This window comes from Bactrocera latifrons, unplaced genomic scaffold (genome assembly GCF_001853355.1).
Source record: "Bactrocera latifrons isolate USDA-ARS-PBARC rearing strain unplaced genomic scaffold, ASM185335v1 scaffold_162, whole genome shotgun sequence".
NCBI classification, from domain to species: Eukaryota; Metazoa; Arthropoda; class Insecta; order Diptera; family Tephritidae; genus Bactrocera; species Bactrocera latifrons.
In genome coordinates, this window is record NW_017535097.1 from 484,036 (window position 1) to 507,606 (window position 23,571).

The window sequence follows — 23,571 nt, forward strand, 5'->3', positions numbered from 1 at the left end:
TTTTTTAATATTTTTCTTTTTATTGATTTTAATTTTTCAAACCAAATTGTGCTGCTAATAGTTTACACACCGGTGTACATGCAAAAGTTCCCACAGCAGCGTGAATATGCTTGAAAATTGAATTTACCAAATTACCGTTAACGAATGAACAAATGACTTAGTCGGAATCACTGACTTCTTCGCTAATTGACTTGCTGGTTGACTGAAGTGTCAGTGGCAAAACGGGCCCTACACACATATATATATGTATATGCACATATATGCATGGATAGACATACATACATATATGCGAATTCTTGAGGGGCAAAGTGATATTGTTGTTGTAATTAGATACATTCACGCCAGTGTGCACATATATACATAAATCATGTCTGTCCAAGTGACCGCGTGCGGCGAGTGCCAAATGTCAGCTGCGACGCTTCGCCGTCAATTATCGAGTGTTGTAAACATACATGCAAACACGTTTGCGGACGCTATTTTACACGTTTACAGTGCTCTGTGTACACTTTTACACACACATATACATAGGCGGCAGCTATGCCATTTGCTCAATTTTGCCGCACCATTTAAGTTTGTCGTTTACTGTTATGCGTACGTGTGTCACTGTAATGTTGTTGTAATTGCAGCCATTGTTGTAATTGTAGGTGTGTGTGTGCGTGGTTTCTTCAGTGCGTGAGAATTTCGCTTAATTTGCATTTTAAGTGAGTCAATTAAAATTGCGTTTTTGTTTTGTTTTCTTTTTTTTCAAATTTTTTTTACATTCCCGTGCTTTCTACGCAATCGTCAATTTAATTGAATGAAATTCATGTTTTATACACTCTACCTATTTACATACATACATATATGCGTGTGTGTAGGAATATTGCGCCATTTGTTTCACACTAATGAGCTGTCATTTACACACAATTTTTAATTTTGGTTTCATGAAATAATTTTAATTATAAATATCAGCATCTGTTTTAAAGGGGGTTTTGCCGTACAAAAAAAAAAAAAAACTGTTTGAACTCTAATAATTAGTTTAATTTAGAAGTTGTGGAAATCGTACTTTTTAAAGCGCTTAGGGGCGAATTTTACGYCCTTTACAACTTAAAATAGCTTAATTGAAAAGTTCCCGAGCTACCCAACAAATACATTTTTTTGACCACATTCATTTTTAGTCAACATAGTTTCCTTCAAGGGTGATTACACAGTTTCTACGATCTCTTCATTCGAAGACTATTTCATCCCAGTCAACGTTGTTTTGAGATCTGAGAGCAGGAAATAGTCGTTAAGAGCCAGATCTCGAGAATTCCCCAGGCTGCGAAAGCAATTCGAAGCCCAATTCTTGGATTTTTGTTAACGTCTTCACTGCCTTGCGACACGGTGCATTGACTTGGTGAAAGAGCACTTCCTTGTTCGTCAATTTCGGCCACGTTTTTTTGGACATATTGTCCTTCAAACGATTCAATAATGGTAGTCGCTGTTGATGGTAATTCCTTTGGCAAGGTAGTCAATAAATATTATTCAAACGCCATAACCATTCCAGCCATCTTTTGCGTTTTTTATCGCTTTGAACGGGTTTATCGTGTGCTGTTCACTCGGATGATGGCTAGGATTAGATAAGGTGTCATCGAGGTCATCCAGGAAACGTGTTGTTTTGACGGGATCGGACCATAGGACGAGCGGTGTCATATGTTTAGGGTCAGCAAAGAGGTGGTTAGTGTCAGGCGGAGGCTCATTGCACGCTGGTCGTATACTCGTATTTGATATGCTACAGTATCCAGAACGAAGTTGTGAAAGGGTCACTCTCGATTCTCGCGGCAAGTCGAGCTCGCCGTCTGTAGTGGGTGGAGGTTTGACTCCAAGCACGCCATACACAGACAGTGAGTCGGTGAAGGTRTTAATGGCTATAYTGTGAATGGCGGTCAGWGCATGTYTGAAGTTTCTTCCRTCTGAAGTATGGTCGGCGTATTGTTTTATKTKCACGACGTAGTTGAGCAAGGAMCTCTSGATGCYGCTTGGAGGACGTTCACTGCGTTTACCGTCTCCGGTGCTCATTTTGACACATCTAAAATTAGCATACCARTCCTTGCWGYCTRATTKCTCTGCGGCAGTGYCCGGAAATTCGTSATTAAGCCAAGTYTTTGCKTCATGTGTATTTCTTCCCTTCRAAARGCAATATCTTATCAATTTATTTTCACAATAACAAAAGTAGCTTTACTCAAAATAACATAGTTCAGAAGCTAATGATGCTATAGCTGTTAAATAACATGCGAKTTTTGAAGCTTAAGRCTAACTAAAAAAAAAAAARRAAAAAAAAAACTAAAGAAAAGTGGATTTGATGCTATTGTCAGGCCGGGGACTTTTCAAATGGCATGGCATGCAAATCGGTTTTTTTTGAACTCAAATTTCACTTCAAATTTATCGCATCCAGTCCAATAGTTGCATATGTGTTTTTGTAATTCCACGAACGTTAAATCGACCCTAATAAAGTAAGCATAAATTAACGAAGCATACTCCACAGTTAAACTAAAGTATTAATTGCTTTCACCCAMCACATACAAAAACAGCTGAAAATTAGTTTCGGTTAAAGTTAAGTTTAGAGTTTGAGAGTCACCAAAAATGATGAATACTTAATGCGCATAATTGCTTAATTTTGTAGGAAAACTTTTCACGAACATTTCATAATGAACAGTCACTTAATTCGCTTTTAATCCACCGCTTGCGCCTACGACTCGGCTACTCGCCTACTTCACTTTGTGGGMCGACGCACGACGTAATGATGTAATAAATACTCCCTTTCTGGTAATTAAACTGGGAAAGCCCAACCGTACTCGCCCGCAAAGCAAACATAAAACTTTAAAGCTTAATTTTCTATAGACACAGTYATTATGGAGAGTAAGTTCGTCGCATTTTCGTTGTTGTTTTTGGAGAGTTTTTGCATTTGCAGACCACAAACAACAATTTGCAAGAGCAGAGCACAGCAAGAAAGTGGATGAGTGGCGACCTCGTGCTTGTAAGTGAACTGAACTGCATATTAGTGTAATAAAAGTATATTTATGCAAACATTTTAATCCGTTTTTAATGAAAGGCAAACACTAACATTAGAGAGCAGAGTGAATTTGCGAGTGAAGCAGTTTCGAGATATAAGTTGGAAGCTGCGGCATGGGTTGCTGGATTATTGCGACATGTCAAAAATTTAATGAATACTGAATGTGTGTGATGGAAAATATAAAAAATGTGTTTTTTTAAGTATAATGTAGTGCGTAGTAGGAAAGTTAGCATGGAATAACTACATTTAAAATACTGGCAGATTTTATTTATGCGAAAATGAGAGATACCAGCCATTCTCTTGTATTAAGGAGAAAAAATTTAAGATTTTTGGAAGAAGAATAGAAAAAGACAACTTCGAGTGCACCGACGCTATAAATACCTCCACAATTGCTACAGATTTCACACAGGAATTTGATTATCTTTTTTTCATTTTGTATGACAGCTATAAGATATAGTAGTCCGATTTGAATATTTTTTTTCAGAGATTATAGTGTTGCTTCGATAATAACCTATGCTGACTTTTGTGAAGATACCTTATCAAATAAAACAGGTTTTCATACAAGGACTTGATTCTGATCGTTCAGTTTGTAGGGCAGCTATATGATATTGTGATCCGACTTGAACAATTTCTTCAGATATTATAGTGTTACCTTCTACAATAATTTACGTCCAACTTTACGAAAATATATTGTCAAATAAAAAAGTTTTTCATACAAAAACTCGATTTTGATTGGCCAGTTTGTATGACATGACAGCTATACGATATAGTAGTCCAATCTGAAAAATTTCTTCAAATATTTTAGAGTTACTTTGGAGAATAATTTATGCTTAATTTTGTGAAGATCTCTTGCCAAAGAAAAAAGTTTTCTATGCAATTTTGATGCTACTGGATTTTGATCGGTCAGTTTGTATGACAGCTATATGATATAGTAATCCGATTTGAAAATTTTTTTCAGATATATTAATTTTGTTTTGTATATTAATCTGTGTCCAATTTTGTGAATATATCTTGACAAATAAAAGATTTTCCATACAAATACTTGATTTTGATCGTTCACTTTGTATGCTTTATTGGTCCGATATCGGCGATTTCGACACATTGTTTGAAATTGACATYAATTAATATCAACTATCATACAAGTCACACGCTGAATACTGATATACTTTGAGAATGTAGACCCGCACGAAGTTCACAGATTCCAGCTTCACACAAAAAGGCAAGGGCAGCCATAACTATCGCGCCGCTGACGCTGATGCAAATGAAATGAAAAAAAAGAAAAAAGAAAAAAAAAAAAAATTGGGGAAAAGTCTAAAACAAAATGGTGGTAATGAGCAAACAACAACGAAGATGATGACATGTGTGAATGCCCACAGCAGCGAATGGGTAACCGCAAAACTGTAAGGAATACAAAGTTATGCCATTTATAAAGTAACAAAACTTKTTTGAGTAGTATTTTCTCCAACTAAAGACCAACATTTGCCAGCAATGCGAGCAGCGCAAACACTCATTTGTGAACTTGAAAGTGACGGTCAAAATGTCAATGTCAAGCTGCCATTCGAGGGCATTGCGAAAGCGTCAAAGATAGCTGAGACCAAAGCGTGCAGACTAGTTGGTGAGCAGTGTTGCGTGTACTGTACATTACGGTAGTCAACCAGGCTTACATAGTTTTATCGTTGCTGCTTGTCAATATATTGCGCCTTAAAGGGTTGCCATTTTACTCAACTTCCGCACGTGACAGATTTAGACGTGACAAGTTGATTGGAAAAGTTGCGCTACTTCAAGCATCTACACATCGCTGCACATACATATATTGATGCAAGTATTATCTTGAGGTTTGTCGGTTTGTCGGTTTGTCGGTTTGGCGGCACTACCCCAGCCGCGTTAAAGCGGAAGTGACGCTTCAACGCCAAACACTAAAACAACGGAGGCGTATGCGCTTTCCGTTATAAAGAAATTATCGGCTACACTATACTTACTCCCTTAATGTGGTTGTTATTGTTRTTTGGCCACATGTTGTCGCCGCCATTCACCAACAAATTGCAACCATTTCTTGGAACTCATATTTGATTTTTTGTTGGTGTTTGTTATTTCTTCGCGTTCGCAACTGTTCTTGACAGCGAAATAAAGCGTTTGGCAGACCTCGGTGCTGCAATTGCAATAACAATACCGCCTTATTGTTGTATGGCAGCGTGGTGGCATGGGTGCGAACCGACGTTGCTACATTGTTCAATGACGCGAGGTCATAGATGTCACATGTGTGTCAGAACTTTTGTGAGCGCGTAATTGGAAATGTGACAAAGTTGAATAGCTGGAAAATGCAATTCACTTTGATATTGAAGGTCGCTTATAAAATGAAAGAAACTGGTAGAGCAGAGGGGTTATATTTAAAAATAAAGCAGCTTATGGCTTTGCAGCAAGGGCGCTGATTCTAAGTAATTCAAGAAGTTATAAGAAATTCAAKTTTGTAATGTAATTTTTCTGCAACTCAGAAGAGAAAAAACGTAATTACAAGAGACGATTTCAACTATATTTATTTTCTGCATAAAAACACTTATTTGAGCAATATTCAATTTAACATAATCTCAACTTTTATAGATTGCACGCTGTCTTTCAGACCGAAATATTGTTCAAGACTGCAGTTAGCGCCTACGCCTTAGGGCGTTCATATGTGAGCTGTCTTCCTGGTTATTTTTTTACAGTGGTTTTTCAGCACCAAAGGGTGCGTAAATCTGGAATATCTTGCCTATTTTTAGTTTCTATTTACACCGTTAGACATGTGTTTGGCGCTAAGAGCGGTGAGCAGTATTATTACTTTAATCTCGATGTCAAAAATTTGATATTAATTATTGAAGGCTCAGTTTTTTTTTTTTTTGGTTTTCAAGAGGGTTTGTTTTTTTTTTTTTTTTTTTTGCGTTTTCAAGAGGGTTTGTTTGGCTCGACGACATATTGCCACCTCATAAGTCACTGAAATCAAGAAAACAGGTTAACACCGCTTGCATTGAAGCCGTAATACCCTTCGAAAATACAAAATATTCCATATAAGGATTATATTTTGATCAATAAGTTTGTATGGCAGGTATATGCTATAGTGATGCGATATAAACAGATTCTTCGGAGATTGTAACGTAATCTTAAGCAATGTCACATGTAAAATGTAATGAAGATATTTCCTCAAAAGAAAAAGTACATACAGGCTGAATGTAATWGCTTCCGGGTATAATTTATATTGCGGCATATATCTTGCTGTTTCCATGYGKGGTGTTTGTAATAATCAGTATATATTATAATTATGTTTCCGGTATTTGTGTATGCTAACCACAGGCTGCACTACATGCAGAATTATGCTCTCAGTAGCATTTAAGTTGTGATATTTTGAGGTATCTTTTCTCCTTGGTGCCAATTTGCTTGGTTGAGATTTTTATGCTGATTTACTTGCATGGTCTATACAGGTTTGAAAATCTTAATAAATTAAATAAAGCCCACACCGGTCTTACAATATGTGGGAGTTAAAAAATTTACACCAAAAGCCACCCAAAAAAAAACTCTAGTATGTACATAACTTATGGTTGTCTTATTGAAGGAGGGAGTATACCACTGCGTATGAGTAACAATTTATGCAGTAGATTGAACCTTTCACAGCCGTTGTCTACAACGACAGACAGCTAATGCAAGAAACACATTGAAAGGAACCTTACTATTTGCTTAATGGATGGAAGCATGTGCCTATGTCTGTGTGCTGTGAASCGTGTGCTATTTTGGCACGCATAAATCCATCAGGCATGAAAGTCCCAATAGCMAAAATTGGAAAAAAGTATAAGAAATAGGCGAAAGGTAAAAGCAAAGCAAAATAGTAAAAGTAAAATTTCAAAAAAATTGCAAGTACACATGTCTGTTTGAGTATGAGTGAAGAGCGAGTATTTTTTGTTTATGTATGAGTCGTATGTATGTTTGTGTGTCAAAATAATTGCTGCCCGGAGCAGTGTTTCGCCGGCGGTGGGCGGAAGCGCAAACTTTTCAAATTTTCTAATCGAAACAAATTGAATTACATGTCGTCGTTGACTAGCTTGACTGGCTGCGCACACATTTCCCCTTACATATGCATGCATTGAAGGTCGATAAAAAGCGAAGCGAGTCCGCATTTCCTCTTGGATGTAACTTTTTTTTGTTTTACATTGAATGGCGGCTGACAGCTGTGACTGTCTGCACGCCTGACTGCTTGCCTATCGAAAGCGTCAACGGAGCTATGGAGTTGTAACTTTCACAGCCAAATGCAAAACGAGCGCCTAACCAACATACAATACGTGGATGTAGGCGGCGGATTAAAACAGGTTGGCGATAAGGTGCAGTGAAGTGTGTAAAAAGGACATTCAGCTTGAAAAGGCGCAAATGTGGCTACCATTGACGCAGGTTGTCCTACATGAAGGATGCGCAAAATGAAAAAAGAATTTATTGGTTGGCAGGAAAAGTGAGAAAATTGAAAAAATTGCAGGAAATAAAGGAGAAGATGTGATATAAAAAAAATTTCAAAAGTGAAAAAGTTAACGGTTTGCATGTGCCTGTATACACTTAGCTGCTTGTAGGATATGGGAGCCACTGTTAGGTGTCGAGTTGTGCTAAGCCGCCTTATTTGACAAATAACAGCTATGCAAGTAGCAATATCCTTTGACATATCCATTGTGCCGTGGTAGTAGGTGGAGTCCAGGCATACGACGTATACACGCGCATTGAACTATGAAAACCCATAAGCTTAACAGCAAACGCATTGAAAGTTGACAAAAGTGGGATCAGAAAGTAAGCGACGTCTTGTCAATGCCGACACACGCGCAAACACACAACGTACGGAATGATTAGTAAAAGACAGCGAAGAGGCATAACAGATAGGCATGTAGAGCATCCCACAATTCGRAAATTCATGAACATCGTCCTACACACCCATACACATTTTATGCGCTTTAATTCATGCCTGCCAATTTGTGTTTATTTATGTTRCCTAGTTGTGGATATACCAGCTGTTAGCCAAGTAAGTAGCATGMTAACAAAAGTGCTTGGAAGCTAATTACCATTTTGATTGCAGTCGCAAAAATACTGCTTTGTGCTTCGTCGCCATAAACGAATTTTTCGATTTTCATCAAATTTCATGCGTAAAGTTCTAATCTTTAGCAAACTGCTTACAAATTATTCTTTTTCATTGCACTGCACTTGCTCACTGGGTAACTGGCGTGACAACTGCAAGCATTTGTGTGTCACCGCTTGCGTGGGCCTCTTGCTAAGYGGGTTGCCAGCAGCTTCACAATTGAATGCGAATGCATTTCAATCGCTTTGACTGACACTATTGGGGCGCTACGAGTTCAAGGTGTGCTTACCACCTCACTTCCTTAACACTTGGCTGTCAGTTTTTGAAAAGAAAGTTGTCACTGCCAATATGTTGGGTTGCTGCATGTGTTGGGAAAGTAGCTRCTGCCAGTAACAGAGGTGTCTGCCTGTGTCTGTGTGGGTATTATGTTGGGAAAATCATGTTGACAGCTGAAAGTGAAGCATAGAAAAGAGTTAAGGATGCTAATAATAAAATATCGGGAAAACGGATTTACTTTATGAGAAAAGTGAAAAAGTTAAATTGACGCGACTTCATGGCATTATGAAATAATAATAGTCTGAGTTCCAGGAAGGTTTGGTTGATTTTTTTTAGCAAACAAATATGGTAGTCGAAAGGGAAAATACCACGCAAGCCACCAATGAAAGTTATGGAGTTTACGAAGATTATACTGTATCAGTTCGTGTAGCACAGCAATGCTCCCTTCCGTTCCGGAAATTTCGATATTAAAAATGCACTTCTGCAAGCTCTGGTCGACCTATCGTTGAAAAGGTCGATGAAATTATGGAAAAGATTGACCAGCACCGTCAAGTAAGCAGTTATGACATCGCTAAGGAACTTTGCATCCATCATCAAACGGTTTTGAACCATTTAAAAAATGCTGGCTAGAAAAAGAAGCTCGCTGTTTAGACACCACATGAATTGTCTGTGGAAAACTTAATAGACCGAATTAACATCTGCGATTCTTTGATGAAACAAAATGAAATCGACCAGTTCTGAAGCGAATGGTAACAGGAGACGAAAAGTRCATCAAAGGCGATAATAATGCACGAAAAAGATGATGGTCCAAGCGTGTTGAAGCTCAACAAATGGCGGCAAAGCCAGGATTGACGCCTCGAAAGGTTATACTGAGTGTATGGTAGGATTGGAAACGAATCAATAATGATGATTAATGATTAATTCTACATTTTACTATCARCAAGTGCTGAAATTGAAGCAAGGAATCGAAAACAATGGCCAGAACTAATCAACAGAAAGAGCTTTGTCTTCGATCAGGACAACGCTAGATCATACACATCTTTGATGACTCGGCAAAAATTGGGATAGCTTGGCTGGCAAGTTTTGGTGCATCCATCATATAGCCCTGWTCTTGCGCCATCGGACTGCCATTTGTTTCGGTTAAGGCAGAACTCCCTTTTGGGGTAAAGTTGGTTTCGAAAGAAGCCTGTGAAAATTATTTGTCGCAGTTTTTCGCCGCGAAACCAGAAACGTTTTATACTGATGGAATATAGTCTCTAGTGGAAAAATTGCAAGAAGTGGTGGTCCAAAATGGTATATATTCGGTTTATTAAAGCTCATTATAAATATTAAAAAAAAAAAAATTAAATTAATTTTGATTAAAAATACGAAAAAACTTTTTCGACTACCCAATAGGTCAGAGTAAAAGTTTGGAATTTGGAATTGTGGTTAACTTTATGKCAGCTAATACAGGCAATAGTTGAGATAATTTAGTGAAATTTGTTGACATTTACCTTAGGTGAAACATTTAAGGGGCTGGAGATTTGTTGCAATATCGAAGGAGCACAATTCTAAGGAATATTGTTAGTAACTATGTTGAGCATATAAAAATGCGCGCGGAAAGTACAGCTGGTGTGCTTGGCAGTGATAAATAAAGTGGGTGCTTAACGTTAAAAGTGTTAAGTGACGATACAAGCTAATAAGTCGAAACGGGTATAAGTGAAAGAGTGAGCAAGTGAAGTAAATCATGCAGGAAAAGTGAACGTAAGGAAAAAAAGAAGACAAAATTAGAGTAATATATAACAGAAATAGAAGCAGCTTGTTGAGTGAAGTGGTGCAGAAGTCATAGTAATTACACAAGTTTCGTGGGAAACAAGAAAATCGCTAACTTTGGCTGCACCGAAGCTAAAACACCCGTCACAGGTACTATTTTTTTATAGCATAATGGGGTATAACAAGATATTTGCTTTGACTTTGTTCGCGTAGTTTCTATGGCAGCTATATGTCGTAATAGTCCGATCTCAACAACATCTTCGGATATTATATAGTTGTTTTGTATAATATCATGTGTCAAATTTCGTGTCAAATAAAGTGGTTTCCTTTACAAGTACTTGGGGTCGATCGTTCAGTTTGTATGACAGCTATATGCTATGGTAGTGCGATCTCAATAATTTCTTAAGAGGTTGTATCGTTCTTTTAAATAAGTTTTGGTGCATAGTGTTGTGCAGATATCTMTTCAAATGAAAAAGTTGTACATACAATGACTGGTTTTTGWCTGATCAATTTGTATGRSAGCTATATGTTATAATAGTCCGATCTCAACAATATCTTCGAAAATTATATAGTTGTTTTGGATAATATTCTGTGTTGAGTCGAATGAAGATATCTCTTTAAATACAAAAGCTCTCCATACAAAGACTGCTATTTGTTCATTTAGTTTGTATGGTAGCTATATATTATAGTGAACCGATATCGCTGATTCCGACAAATGAGCAGCTTCTTAAGGAGAAAAGCATTTCTGCAAACGATTGAGCCCATCATGATGGTCATTTACATGTAATACATTAAGAAAATGTTAGGGGGGATAACACTTATCACTTAGAGGTATGAGAAATATATACCAACCGATACTCAGATCTACTGCTTATGCATATAAAATTTCATAAAAATCGATCAAGAAGTTTTGAAAGAGTATGGTAACTAACACTGTGAGATTAGAATATATATAAATGTTTGGAATATATATTAATTAACAATATTTCAAAAAGCAGCAATAATATCACTAAAGCTCAACGTAGTATTCAAGGCATTTGCATTTATATCTACAATTATTGTAATTATCCAAAAATCGATGTCTTTCTCCTTTTCTCTCCAACTTTTCTTTCTCACAACTTTTAACACACCAAAATAATGTGCAGTCAATTTAAAACTTTTACTGAAAATGAAATTCATTTTGCGCTTGTTGTTTTCACCGCGCTTCTTCACACTTAACTGTTTCTTGTAAGATTTCTGAGATTGATTTCAGAAATTGCAGTGATAATGGCATCCTTACAAAGTTCAGCGGCGCATAAAATATGCTCTGCGTTTCCCGGACATGACGCAGTTATACACACATACACGTACATATAACATATTTATGTGCATGATTCTTGTTAGCTCGATTTTGTAGTTGACACTGTTGCCCCAACGCATGGGGCGTAAAGTAAATAATCGAAAAACTAGAACTTCTTTCAGTGAACTATTTTTGCTTTTTCAAAAACTTTTTCGATTTAGCAGCAGTGTTGTGGTGCCGACAAATGCATACACACTGCTTTATGTGGCGTTGCGAAAGGACCGCCGAGTAAAATGTGCACAGTTGTCAGTGTAATGCGAAAAAAGTTGGAAGTGAAATAGAAAATTTATAGAAAAATATATGTTGACTTGTAGAAGTATGGGTATGTGTGGGATGTATGGAGAATGCTGAAAGCGGCGTGGTTGCTATTCCGCACTCGTTCCGTCGCTGTGGTTGTGTTGTCGATAGTGAAAGCACTTTTCCGCCTAAAGCTGACTGAACTAGGTTTCTGTGATAAATAAGGAGTGTTTAACATTTYAAAGCATTTCGTCATYTAAAATGCAAAACAACGTATCATCAAAAGAATCGAGATTGAGTTTTTTATTGCTTACGATTCACTACATATAACAGCATGTATAATTATAAAATTTCAAGCTTATGCTCTGAGATAAAACCAATATATAACCAATTAATAACCAATACATAACCAAYTAATAACCAATACATAACCAATATATAAMCATTTTATAAATAAAACTCAAATTTTGTTTCAATGTGAGTGGAATTAAAAACTTTTTCTTTCGCCTTGTAAACTTATGAAAGTGATGTTAGCTTATTTAGCATTCAAGGTGACGATTTGCAGGTCTTCGCAGATTACGTTACAAGTACAGAACATGGTGGCTATAACTTCTCTGGAAAAATTATATATATTAAATATACATATATTACAGATGTATACATATATACTTGTATGTTTTTGAAAATGTTTTCCTTCAACTGGTCTCAAAGCGCTTCTAGAGAGTGGTTGTATCTTTGTTTTTATTGTCGATTAAGTTTGCATGCACAAAAACAATAAAACCTGCAACTGTGGAAAAATGCCTTTAATGCTTACTTGAGTAAGAGACTTTTTATTGTTGTAATGTCCTTATTATTTTTGTTGCATTTTAATAAATGCTTGATGCGCTCTTTCGCCATTCGCTTTTGCGGTGACAAGAAGTGAATTGATTTGTCCTTTGTTTCAAAACATGCTTAAGTTTCGGTGATCACTTCTCGTTCGGCGAATATTTCTTTCCAGCGATCGGGTTTTTGATATTTGAGCACAGGAAATAGTCGTTGTGAGCCAAATCTATAGAATTTCTGTCGGGAGGAAAAAAATCGAATCCCAATTCATGGATTTTCGTCATCGTTTTCACTCATCTGTCAAAAGGTGCATTGTCTTCATGAAACACAACTTTAAACGGACCAATACTACTATGGAATAGTCGCTGTTGAAGGTCTTTCCTTTTTACAGATAATCAATAAAAATTAATCCACATGCATCCCAAAGAAACAGGCTAAACAACCATAACAGTCGACTGTAGCTTTTTCCATCCTTTGGAGCGAGTTCATCATGTGCGGTCCACTTGGATGACTAACAGTTGGACTTCGTAGTGGAATGATGGAGCCATAATTGTTGCATTAAAGTGCCTGCTATCTCAAACAACTTCACTTTACGATCAGTCCAAAACTTTTGTATGGACTTTTTTGATGTCTTCGTCGTTAACAACCTCTTTTAGGCGTCCACTGCGTTCATCGTCGTTGGTGTTCATTTCGACACGTCTCACATCAATCCTTGATTTTCGTGGGCCAAAGTTTTCTATAGGACAGGTTAAGATAGATGATTGAATGAAGTACGCACGTGGTGTTATATACGTAGTCCTTTGTGAGCACATTTAAAAGTAGAACTCCTGTGTTCCAACTTATAAATTAGCAAACGTTTAGTAGCCAATAAAAATTTGCAATTTTCCGTGGGTTGTATGACGGTAAGCGCTCCTAAGTAAATAAGTATTGACCTCCTAAACGTGAGATAGTCAAGTCGAGTGAGGAGTTGTTTCTACCTCATCTTATTCCATATGACTTTTGCAGATGACGTTTAGTGGGATTCTCCCCAAAACTAGGGAGAGGTTAGCCTTAGTGAGTGCAAAGAGATTACTAAATCTCATGCGATTGATCTTGGGTTAAAAGGCTTAAGCGACAGCGTTTTTGTCCTAAATATATATCTTTTGGTAGAGTTAGATTTACATTAGGGAAACATTTTTAACGAATATAATATATCCATATCATTTTACTATTTATACTGTGTATGTTTATACATATATATATATCTCTGTATATAATTCAAAAATATATATTGTTAACTGAAATTTCTTCTATTTTCCATTTTACAGCACAGAGCATAGTAAAAATCTGCGAAGAGAAGCAATTTCAGTGCACCAACGGTGCCTGCATACCCATCCGTTTTACCTGCGACGGCGAATCAGACTGCAGTGATCACAGCGATGAGCGCATCGCCAATTGCAAATTTATAGGTGAGTGAGCAAAGTAATTCGTATAATAATAGTGTAATAAAGTGTGTGCTATGAGCGGCAAAATTGCGTTGTTTGCACACATTCTTATATATGCATGTATGTGTGTTGTAATAACGTGCAAAATGGTACATGACACATAGCACTGCATTTACAGGCTCATAAAATATATATATACATATATATGTGTGTGTGTGCGTGCGTTAAGTCTAGTGATTTTGTAGCGTTGCGAAAAGTAAAGTCGCGAACTTGTTGCATTTTGTGTGCAGACACTGTAGCCTTCGAAGGCATTGCTTGCTGCTTGATTTTCAAGTAGAAGAATAGCAATGTTAAGAGGCTTTTAGTAAATTGGAGGCAAGAGCGCGCATAAATGGATTCAAAAGCAATTTAGAAACTGGAAATTTTAATTCCACTACACCTCTCTTTCATTTCCATAATTTCTCCAGAGTGAATGCAAGCATTTTACTTGAAAAAAAGAAACTTGGATTGTAGAGACTGAAATGTTGCAATTATACATTTACCGCCTTTTGTGGCAAGGTTTTCCCTCAATTAGAGGTATTTTGTACGTTTCCGTTAAAAGCAGTAATTTCCCAGTAAATTCTCTGCCATACAATGTTAGGGACATGGAAATTGTAGTAGTTGCACGTGTGTGCAATTCCGGTTTTTAAGCAAATACAATGACATTAAGCGCTGTTGCACGGACGCATTCACAATCGCTTGCCACAGTAACCACACAGCCACACAGGAGGATAACACATACACGTATAAATGGGGGGGTTAAACTGCCACACTGTTGGACTGGATTTTACGTAACGTTGCAGCTGAAAAAAATATATGTTTCTAAGTACGCAATAAAATGAGCAATATTCGCAGTCCGTAAAAGAACTCTATTAAGGAGCGACATGTCTTTAATTTCCGACTCTTGAGAGGTTCACAGTCGAATATTTGCAGTATTGGAATTAAATTGTGGTTCTTATAGTATTTGTTGTTGTTGTTGTAGCAGAAATATTCTGCCTAGTTGACAGTTCTTGATCGAATAAAAAAAAACTGKGGGKCCGTTGCGGTTACGTGGATCCGACTGTCGTGCTAACTCRACATTGTTAATAAACACGGATTAAAGTAGCACTGCGACCGAGTAACGGAGACCCACGAGTAACTAAACACACAAATGCATCTATGATCGACCATTCCAACGGTATGTATATGTGGACATATTCACGGTAACGAAAAACGAGACGAGTTGGAAGCAACTGGAAACATTATTCTCTTAAGCTTAAGATCTGTCTCTTATACACATCTAGATGTGTATAAGAGACAGGGAATAAATTCCACGGATTCCAATGCCGCAACTTAAGAGATAGTGTGCAGCAAGAATAGAAAAAGCCACGTATATTACCGGATCCGCTGAGTTGCTGTATAAGGCTGTTTTTGGTTACCAGCGGGGTTTGGACTAGGACAAATTATGGCCTACGAGTGCCCATATGTGGTTTGGCGCCTTGAGCCTGGCTTTTCGACCGAGCAACCATAAACAACTTTATAAAGAACATGCTGAAAATAATTTGATACTTATGGAATAATTTGTCTCTGRGTAATCACTCAGGTAAATTTGAAAAAATGTTATTATGAGAAAATAGCCGCTACACTTTAGAGACCTKTAACTCCAAAACTATTTGAGATATCAACTTAAAATTTAGTATGTTCTTTTTAAAAGTATAATCTATCGATATATGATGAAAAGCGATTTTTATTGCTATTTCATACCACATACGCACCTTAACGACTAAAAAATTTGCTATTTAACCATGCTAATGAATACTGTATTGTTGAGCATCATTTCAAAGCGATTTATAAACAGTTGMTACATGTGAAAGCTCCAAAAAAGCTTTATAGTGCAAAAGTTGCAGCTTTTCATTTTTTTTTTTTTGTAATTTCCAAAAATATTGCTAATAATTAGTACTTATGAAGGCTGTGAGTAACATATGAAAGCTCTATAAGCAGTGAAAGCTTTAATTTAATTTGACACTATAATTGTCTCCTGAAAAATTGCGCTATTAATTATTAGGTACCAAAACTGTGTATCATATGAAAACTCTATAAGGAATACTTGTATATGAAAGTTTTAATGTAATTTGTATGAGTAACATATCAAAGTTTTAAAAAAGCTTTTAGCCGAGATAACTGTAGTGCATACGTAATATGCTAAGAAAGCTTAAGAAATCTAAAATACAACTGACTGTCATGATTAAAAATAAGTGGAAGCTTTGATGATTTCTGGCCAAAAATAAAAAAGCGACCATTAAATTTCGAAATGGCTCTTTTTGAAAATTGTTTTTGAAATACATGCATATATAGATAGTATAGAATTGATAAGCACAAAAAGCATCCTTAAAAATTAATTTAAAAATAAATTAGTTATTCTATTTTTTTTTTTTTTAATTTCGCTGCTGTCATTTAAGGCAGATTTAGTGTGCTGTGCCTGTTCATAAAGACAAATTTCCTTCACATATATAAATATATATGCATACATATGTATGTATCAGTGTTGTAGTCTCATATTTCGTATTCGTGATTATTTGTTTTGCACTTTAAGCGTTCCAACAGCAAAGGCAATGTCACAGTTGTGTAGCTTCACGGGCGAGTGCATGAACAGGCGAGAAGATGCAACCGCAGTGCATACAACGTACAYCGCATGTTGACATCTCTGCTTGCAGCTGTGCTATGGTTGTAGTGGCGCTTGCAGTTTAGTTTCAGTTGTGCAAACTGGAAAATCCTTAAGGATTACAATTTAATAAGATCTTCTCAAACTAGAAATACACATGTACACTGTCACGCATACATATACATACATACATATGTTTTTTATTTGTGTATGAGGCAGAAGAGTTTAAGTCAATTTAAGTGATAACTGAACTATAGCGGCTAACTTCTTTTTCTACGATTCCACAATGAAAATCAGCGCCAAGATCGAAATCAAGATCGCTGGTGACCGAACTTATTGATATTTTTATATTATTTACAGGCGCGAAGTCGCTTTGTGCGCTCAAAAATATTCACTTTTTCACAAATTTTTCTTGTTTGTTCATAACTGCTCAAAATCGACATCAGCTATTTTGCTTGTGACCACTGCTGTGCATACTGTGGAATGCATGTTAACTACGCACACACATCCTGTTGCCGTGTCTGTCGGCGCGGTGAGAAGCCAAAGTTGAGTCTTCGCAAGGTAATCCCAGTATTGTTGTTGCTTGTTATGCTTACGAAGATTGGCAAAATTCCATTTCACAGATCGTACATGTGTATGTTCGGGTCATTTTGATTGCTATATGTATATGTGTGAATATGTATATGTGTTTCTATGTATCTATGCGCATGTGGTTTAATGTGGCTGCGTGATAGATAAAACTTTGCACCTGGCTATGCACACATTAGCACGTAGGAACGTTTATCGCACACACACTACCACAAAAATCATGCATTTTGACATAAACTGTAAACGAGCAAAGAATGTCTGCGTGATTATCACTTGATTGTTAAACAAGCAACATTCAGTTGCAATGTTACAATGAGCGTTGCTACTCGCTGCCAATTGGTGCAGTGCTGTGTGGGTTCTTTTCATGCAAGTCGCTTCCTGAGGTAAAAAACATTATAGTTCAATTTTTTTCATATATAAAATATGATATATACATGTATATGTATTAGAATTTTTTATTTTAACAAACATACACTATTACCAAAAAAAAAAAATTATGAAATTTTTGGAAAAAATATTTGAAGCTCGGCCTCCTGCAACCCCTTAGAAAAAAGATGCGTCTATTTTGGCAGAATAATCGGTTGAGTAGTTCTCGAGAAATCTTGCCCACCGACTTCAAAAACACAGTTGTGAAAAAATCGTGTTTAAAGACGGCGCACTTAGCCTGGCTAACCTCGAGCGCACAAGTTCTCAAGGCTGTAACTCCGAAACTATTACTCGGTTCAAATGAAAATTTAGAACAATATTCTTGAGGTATTGTAGAATTTGATGGGCCAATAAAAAATTCTGTGAATCTCAATAAATCGACTTCAATCTGCATTGCCTCAGCCAATTGATTACATTTTCGTGTTATTTAGTGATTTTTTGAGTTCCTTTTTCATCTGACTCTCATTGCGTTTGTGGTATGTGAGTAGAAAAATAACTCTTTCCGCTTGTTCTTCATAATTCAGAGGCACTTTCTTTCCCTCTCAACTGCCAATAGTTTCTGTCGAAATTTTTGTCTCGAATATTGGTTGTACAACTGCTTTAGCATGGTAGCCACTCTGTCAAGAAACTAAGCTTGAATATTTCTAATCTTCAAAGCAACGTTATACTTTTAGGACGTTGTTGTTGTAGCGTTTAGATATAGGCTGATTGGTAGGCAAGAAGAAAGTTAGTTGGTAACGAAATCAACTAATGGGAGTTTAAGGAACGTACCGTGGGATTCATCGAGTCATGCAGGCACTCATTGCACGAGGATAATGTACTGGGTATGTATGGGTTAAATTTGGATCGATAGGAGTTTCATCTGCTACAACATTAAGAGTAAAGTTTCGCACTCTATATTTTTGAGGCAAAATTCAGCAAATTTTTTTATACGAGTATCGCTCATTTGATCAGATGATGATTCCAGAAGGCGGTCTCACGCCAATTAGATGGCTTTAATGGATTTTTACGATTTAATTACTTAATCAAAAGCATTAAGGGCTCATTATATTTATAGGGGTTCGATGGGACTCATTATGCGGTAATATTTTATTCCACGGAGTGTTTAGAGGCTGTTTTTGTCAGCCTTCTTTTCAAAAATTATTAGTCGCTGTCTGCACCGTTTGACAAATGAAAGAAGAGACCTTCTTGATAGGAAAAATTAAACATTTGTGTTCTTTCTCGGGGAGTTTATGGTTTATATTTACATTCTTTTGAGTTATAAATATTTTGTAGCTCAATTTCGTTATCGCTTGTGACCTTGGAAGCATATGTATGTGTGTTTTCCCGAACAACTTTTCAAAAGCATGTTATGAAAATAATAAAGCCACTATGCTTACAGGAGTTGGTCCTCCAAATGGGACATACTAGTTTATTTATTTATTAGTGTAAATATAAAAAAAATGAGTTGTAGTTTCATTAGAAATACGAAAATACTTGAAATNAATTTCTAAAAAATATATTATGTTTAATATTATATAGAAAAATTGTCGATTTAATTTCGATATAAAATTTATATGCACCATTATAGATTCTGTTATTTTTTGTTTTGCTTATTTCGAATATGCTTGGTATGTTGTTTTTCATGTTGTATCGCTWATAAATTTTTACGATTGCCATTTGGTGTTCGCTGCGTATAAACGCTTACACGCATACCCACACATCACATGATTACTGCCATACGAGCGTTGCTTTCGCTATTTCGTATAGTTCGTATTGCAAAGCTCTCGAATGGATTGAATTTGGCAGTTCATTTGCGTTTTTTTCAAATGACACATCAAATCCACTGTTTTGAGACAATTTTCCCAATTTTTGGCAAGGACTTAATGAAATTGTCTGTATGTGCTTATGCAGCTTGAGCTCAGCACGAAATSAAATAAATGGAATCGTAACGTAGGAGTTACATCGCTGCTTATTTTCGTGCTTTATGTTATTGTAAGGGATTTTATTATTGTTGTTGGCTTTTATTTGTTACTATAATAGAAAATTTGAGAAAATTCGATCGCGTGTGAAGGATTAAGTATAGACAGTTTCCGTGCTATTACATTGCCTTGCGACATCGATTCCAAACCTTCGCGAAATTCACGAAAATACTTCAGAGAAAATMAAAAAATCAGCGAAAATGTTGCAAGTAGCAAAGCAGCGTAGCTCAAGTGTTCGCTGGCGCATATRTGTGTGTGTACGTTTGTGCAAATGTCAGAAATTATCTTGCGTATGTGACTGAAAGTTTATTTTTATTGCTTCGGATAAAAGTTTAAAGGCAAGGTAAGGGGGTGGGATAAAAGGATGCCTGAAGGCGCACATGTGTATACGTCGGCATTAAATTTGCTACAYTTCGCGTCGACGGCACAGCAACCAATTTTGAGTCGCTTTGCTGTGTTTGCATTTCGAAAATCGCTACGATTTATAGGCAGACAACGGCTTTAACGCAGACAAACAATAACAAGTAGCTGATAAGAAAATGGCTTTGCCGATATGCTCAAGTAAGCGCTCATTGATGAAGCCATTCGGGCATGGCACTCACTCACTCAGTCAGTCACTTTGTCAAATAGTCGTTTGTATGTCGTACAAAGCCGCATTATAGGTTTCAGGCAATAAGTAGAATGTAAGAAGATATACGACAATGTGTAGTGTGGGATAAAAAATATTTGTGCATATTAGCAATTCACATAAGTGATAAAAAATAAAAAAAAAAAAACAAAAGCTGATACCTTCGGTTCTACTGAAGCTATAAAATCTTTCGGAAATAAAATCATTTTCTAAACATAACTTGGTTTTGCTCGGTCCGTTTGTATGACAGCTATGTGTTATAGTGGCTCGATCTGAACAATTTTTTCGGACATAATACTATGGCCTCAGTTGGTAATGTGCGCCAAATTTCATGGAGGTATCTTCTTAAATTAGAAAGGTTTCCTTACGAGAACTTGATTTTAATCGGTCCGTTTGTATGACAGCTATGTGTTATATTGGCTTGATCTGAACAATTTTTTCGGAGATTATGTTATTGCCTTAGATAATAATCGATGCCAAATTTTATGGAGATACCTCACTAAATAAGAAAGTTTTCCATACAAGCATTTTGTTCCAATCGTTCACCCTGTRTAACAACTATATGCTACAGCCTACTGTTTCAGCGGATCCGACAAATAAGTGAATTTTTGGGGAGAAAATGTTGTATGTTGAATTAGAAAAACCTAATGTGTTCATTCCCAAATTGAGTTCAAATTTAACCCAAGCATGAATTTTTACATTGAGCAACTCCATTATAGTTCAGCCACCAGAAAAGTTTTTTATTCTAAATATATTCTAACAATAGTCCGGGTGAGCTTTTAAGCAACTTACTACAAGTCCTCGTAGGTACACACTTTAAAAATATTTATCAGAAATCGTAGGCAAGCTTGAAGGATAAACACAATTGTGGTTGTCTTTGTGGGACTATAAGGGAAATTCTTAGCAAGAAATATCGAACCCATATCGAGAGCTTTTACCTACGTAGGTGCACATATTCATTAAGAAATTATTTACATTTTCTGTGCCATTGACGTTCATTTTCCTTTGCTTTGTCTTGCATCTCCGGCGTGTGGTCCAGGTAATGCGATTTGATCATTGTGGCTTACCATGGCAATTGAGTAGCCAAATCGCTTGTCACCATGATATTACCATATTGTCGTCATTGCTGTCAATATAAGCAATTGCTTGTTATTGTTGTTGTTGTTGTTCTTGATGTCTTGTTGCTTTCTTCCATTATAATTGCGTTCTTAACATACCTTATCGGCAACATCAATTTGCCGTACTAAATGTAGCCTCTCCTGCGTTGACCACAATAATGACAACGATAGCTACAAAACGCATAYACCAGCATATATGTGTGTATGTGTGAGCATGTACGTTTTTGTGTGCTGATAATGGTTTAATTGAATTTTCGTCGAATGTGCTGCAAATTTTATCATTTCAGTGTAACATTTCCATGTGTTATTGCTGTTGTTGTTAGTGTTATTGCAGTCATTGTTTTTGTTGTAGGGTTTTTATTATCCTTTCACTTTAATATTGAATCTAGTCGTTTATTTGAGGTGGTTGAGCTGTGGTTTGCTTTGATTGATTCACAGGRCTTTCTGAGAATTTCACACTTTGCTTTTCATTTCATTTCATTGTGTGGGTCAGCGTTTTCTGTGCACATAGATATATGTATTCGTAAATACCTATATCTATATTGTTTTAGATGAGGTTGAGTTTAGGTTTGCTCTTGTGGTTTTTAGAAGTTTCGTTAAATAATTATGGCAGTAAACATAATGAGTTTGACTTAATTAGTTGAGGGGGGCTTATGTATCAAAGAAAATTTGTTAGTGTAGCCAAATTGAGAGCGAGTTGGTCAGCCCTAACAATGTGGTAGATATAATTATGCTAGAAGCTTTACATTTGGTCTACTCATATTTTATCTAATTTTAATGTATGAATTTCGATGTGCATTAACTTGGAGCTATTGCAGTAGTATTTATATAAGTACAGTCAATTCGTCTGCATGATTTCTAATAATTCAATGACAACAAAAACAAATAATGCATTAATTAATTAATTACTAAGTTCGTTCTTTATTATAAAGATAAATGTGCGTCATTATAAAAATGATTTCGGTCAAGTGACCGCAGTGGCAGGCATGAATGAAGTCCAGTCAAGAGGTCCATTATTCGATACTTTTGCAGCAATTAGGCACGTATGCCAGCAATTTCGCACCAAATATTTTCTTTCAAAGCGTCAATCGTGTCCGTGTTATCTGCGTAGACAAGTGACATCACATAGCCCCCAAAAAATCGTCTATCTCTGTGAACTATAATGCCTTCACCAAAAGTTTCCTTAAAAAATTGATTATTTCGATGATGCACACAAAAGTCATTAATCATGGTATTCCTTATTGACTGTAGCATTACTACTTTTATTTTAGGAAATTTGGACCAGTGATTATCTTTGCCTATATGGAACACCAAAMAGACACTTTTTGAGAATGTAACAGCGTCTCAAYAATGGCCCATTCAACTATTCAACCAAGAGTCAGCTTCATCGCTAAGTAAAATTTTCTTGTGAAAATCGGGATCGGTGGCATTCTCGGTTACTATTTACCGAACGGCGSTTGATGGTCGTTCGGCTTCAATTGTTGTTTGAGTTGGATTTTGTCAAATCGCAAATCAAGATTTTTAAACAACTTCTTTCATAAAATGAGCTGGGTACAGCGCCAAATATTGCACGCGGTAGCGAGAGGACTCATTCAGGTCTTCATCGATATTCCATWACAATAATAGCGTCTTGGATTGTACGGCGTATCTGAGGAAATACATTATTCACTAGAGCAAAATGTTTGCGAAACCAATCTATGACTCGAATTACCTACCCCGCTGTGTGATTATGTCAACTGAATATTGGTCGCACCGAAAGATGCGTCGCGCGATCGAACCATACTAGAGACTGGTATGTGTATATAACAACGATGCCACGCAAYGGGCGCAACCGCTAAGCTGGAGGTGATTCTGGACCTTATTCTGCCCCATACSGTTGTGACAATGATAGTTTAGTGTTTGGCTTCATCAGTTCTTTGAAAGAATTGGGTAAAAAGCGCTTATAAACAGAGTACCGATGTCACTTACTCCTGGAGATGACATTACCAAGAGAATATATTTTAAAAAGAAAGATATTCGATAGCAAAAAAAAAAAAAAAATTGGTGGACTCCATTCTTCAGCAGTACTTTCGATTGTGATTCTCACCATGTAATGATAAAAAGACGGCTCAAAAACGACAGAAAGTGTTGGGATGGTGGGACCACRCAACAAAACACAGATTTCCAAACATATTTCAAGCTGAGGTCTACTTCATAAATAGATGTGCAGTGA

The 23,571-nt window shown here is 36.5% G+C and overlaps 1 protein-coding gene across 1 annotated transcript in view; it reads left to right on the forward strand.

Moving 5' to 3' along the window:
- The window catches only part of LOC108966509 (low-density lipoprotein receptor), a gene marked incomplete in the record, with an annotated part of 366,712 nt that overhangs the window by 82,725 nt on the left and 260,416 nt on the right, over positions 1–23,571 (forward strand). Inside the window, 1 exon segment of the mRNA XM_018929448.1 lies at positions 13,842–13,982. Coding sequence (XP_018784993.1) covers positions 13,842–13,982 — 141 coding nt within the window.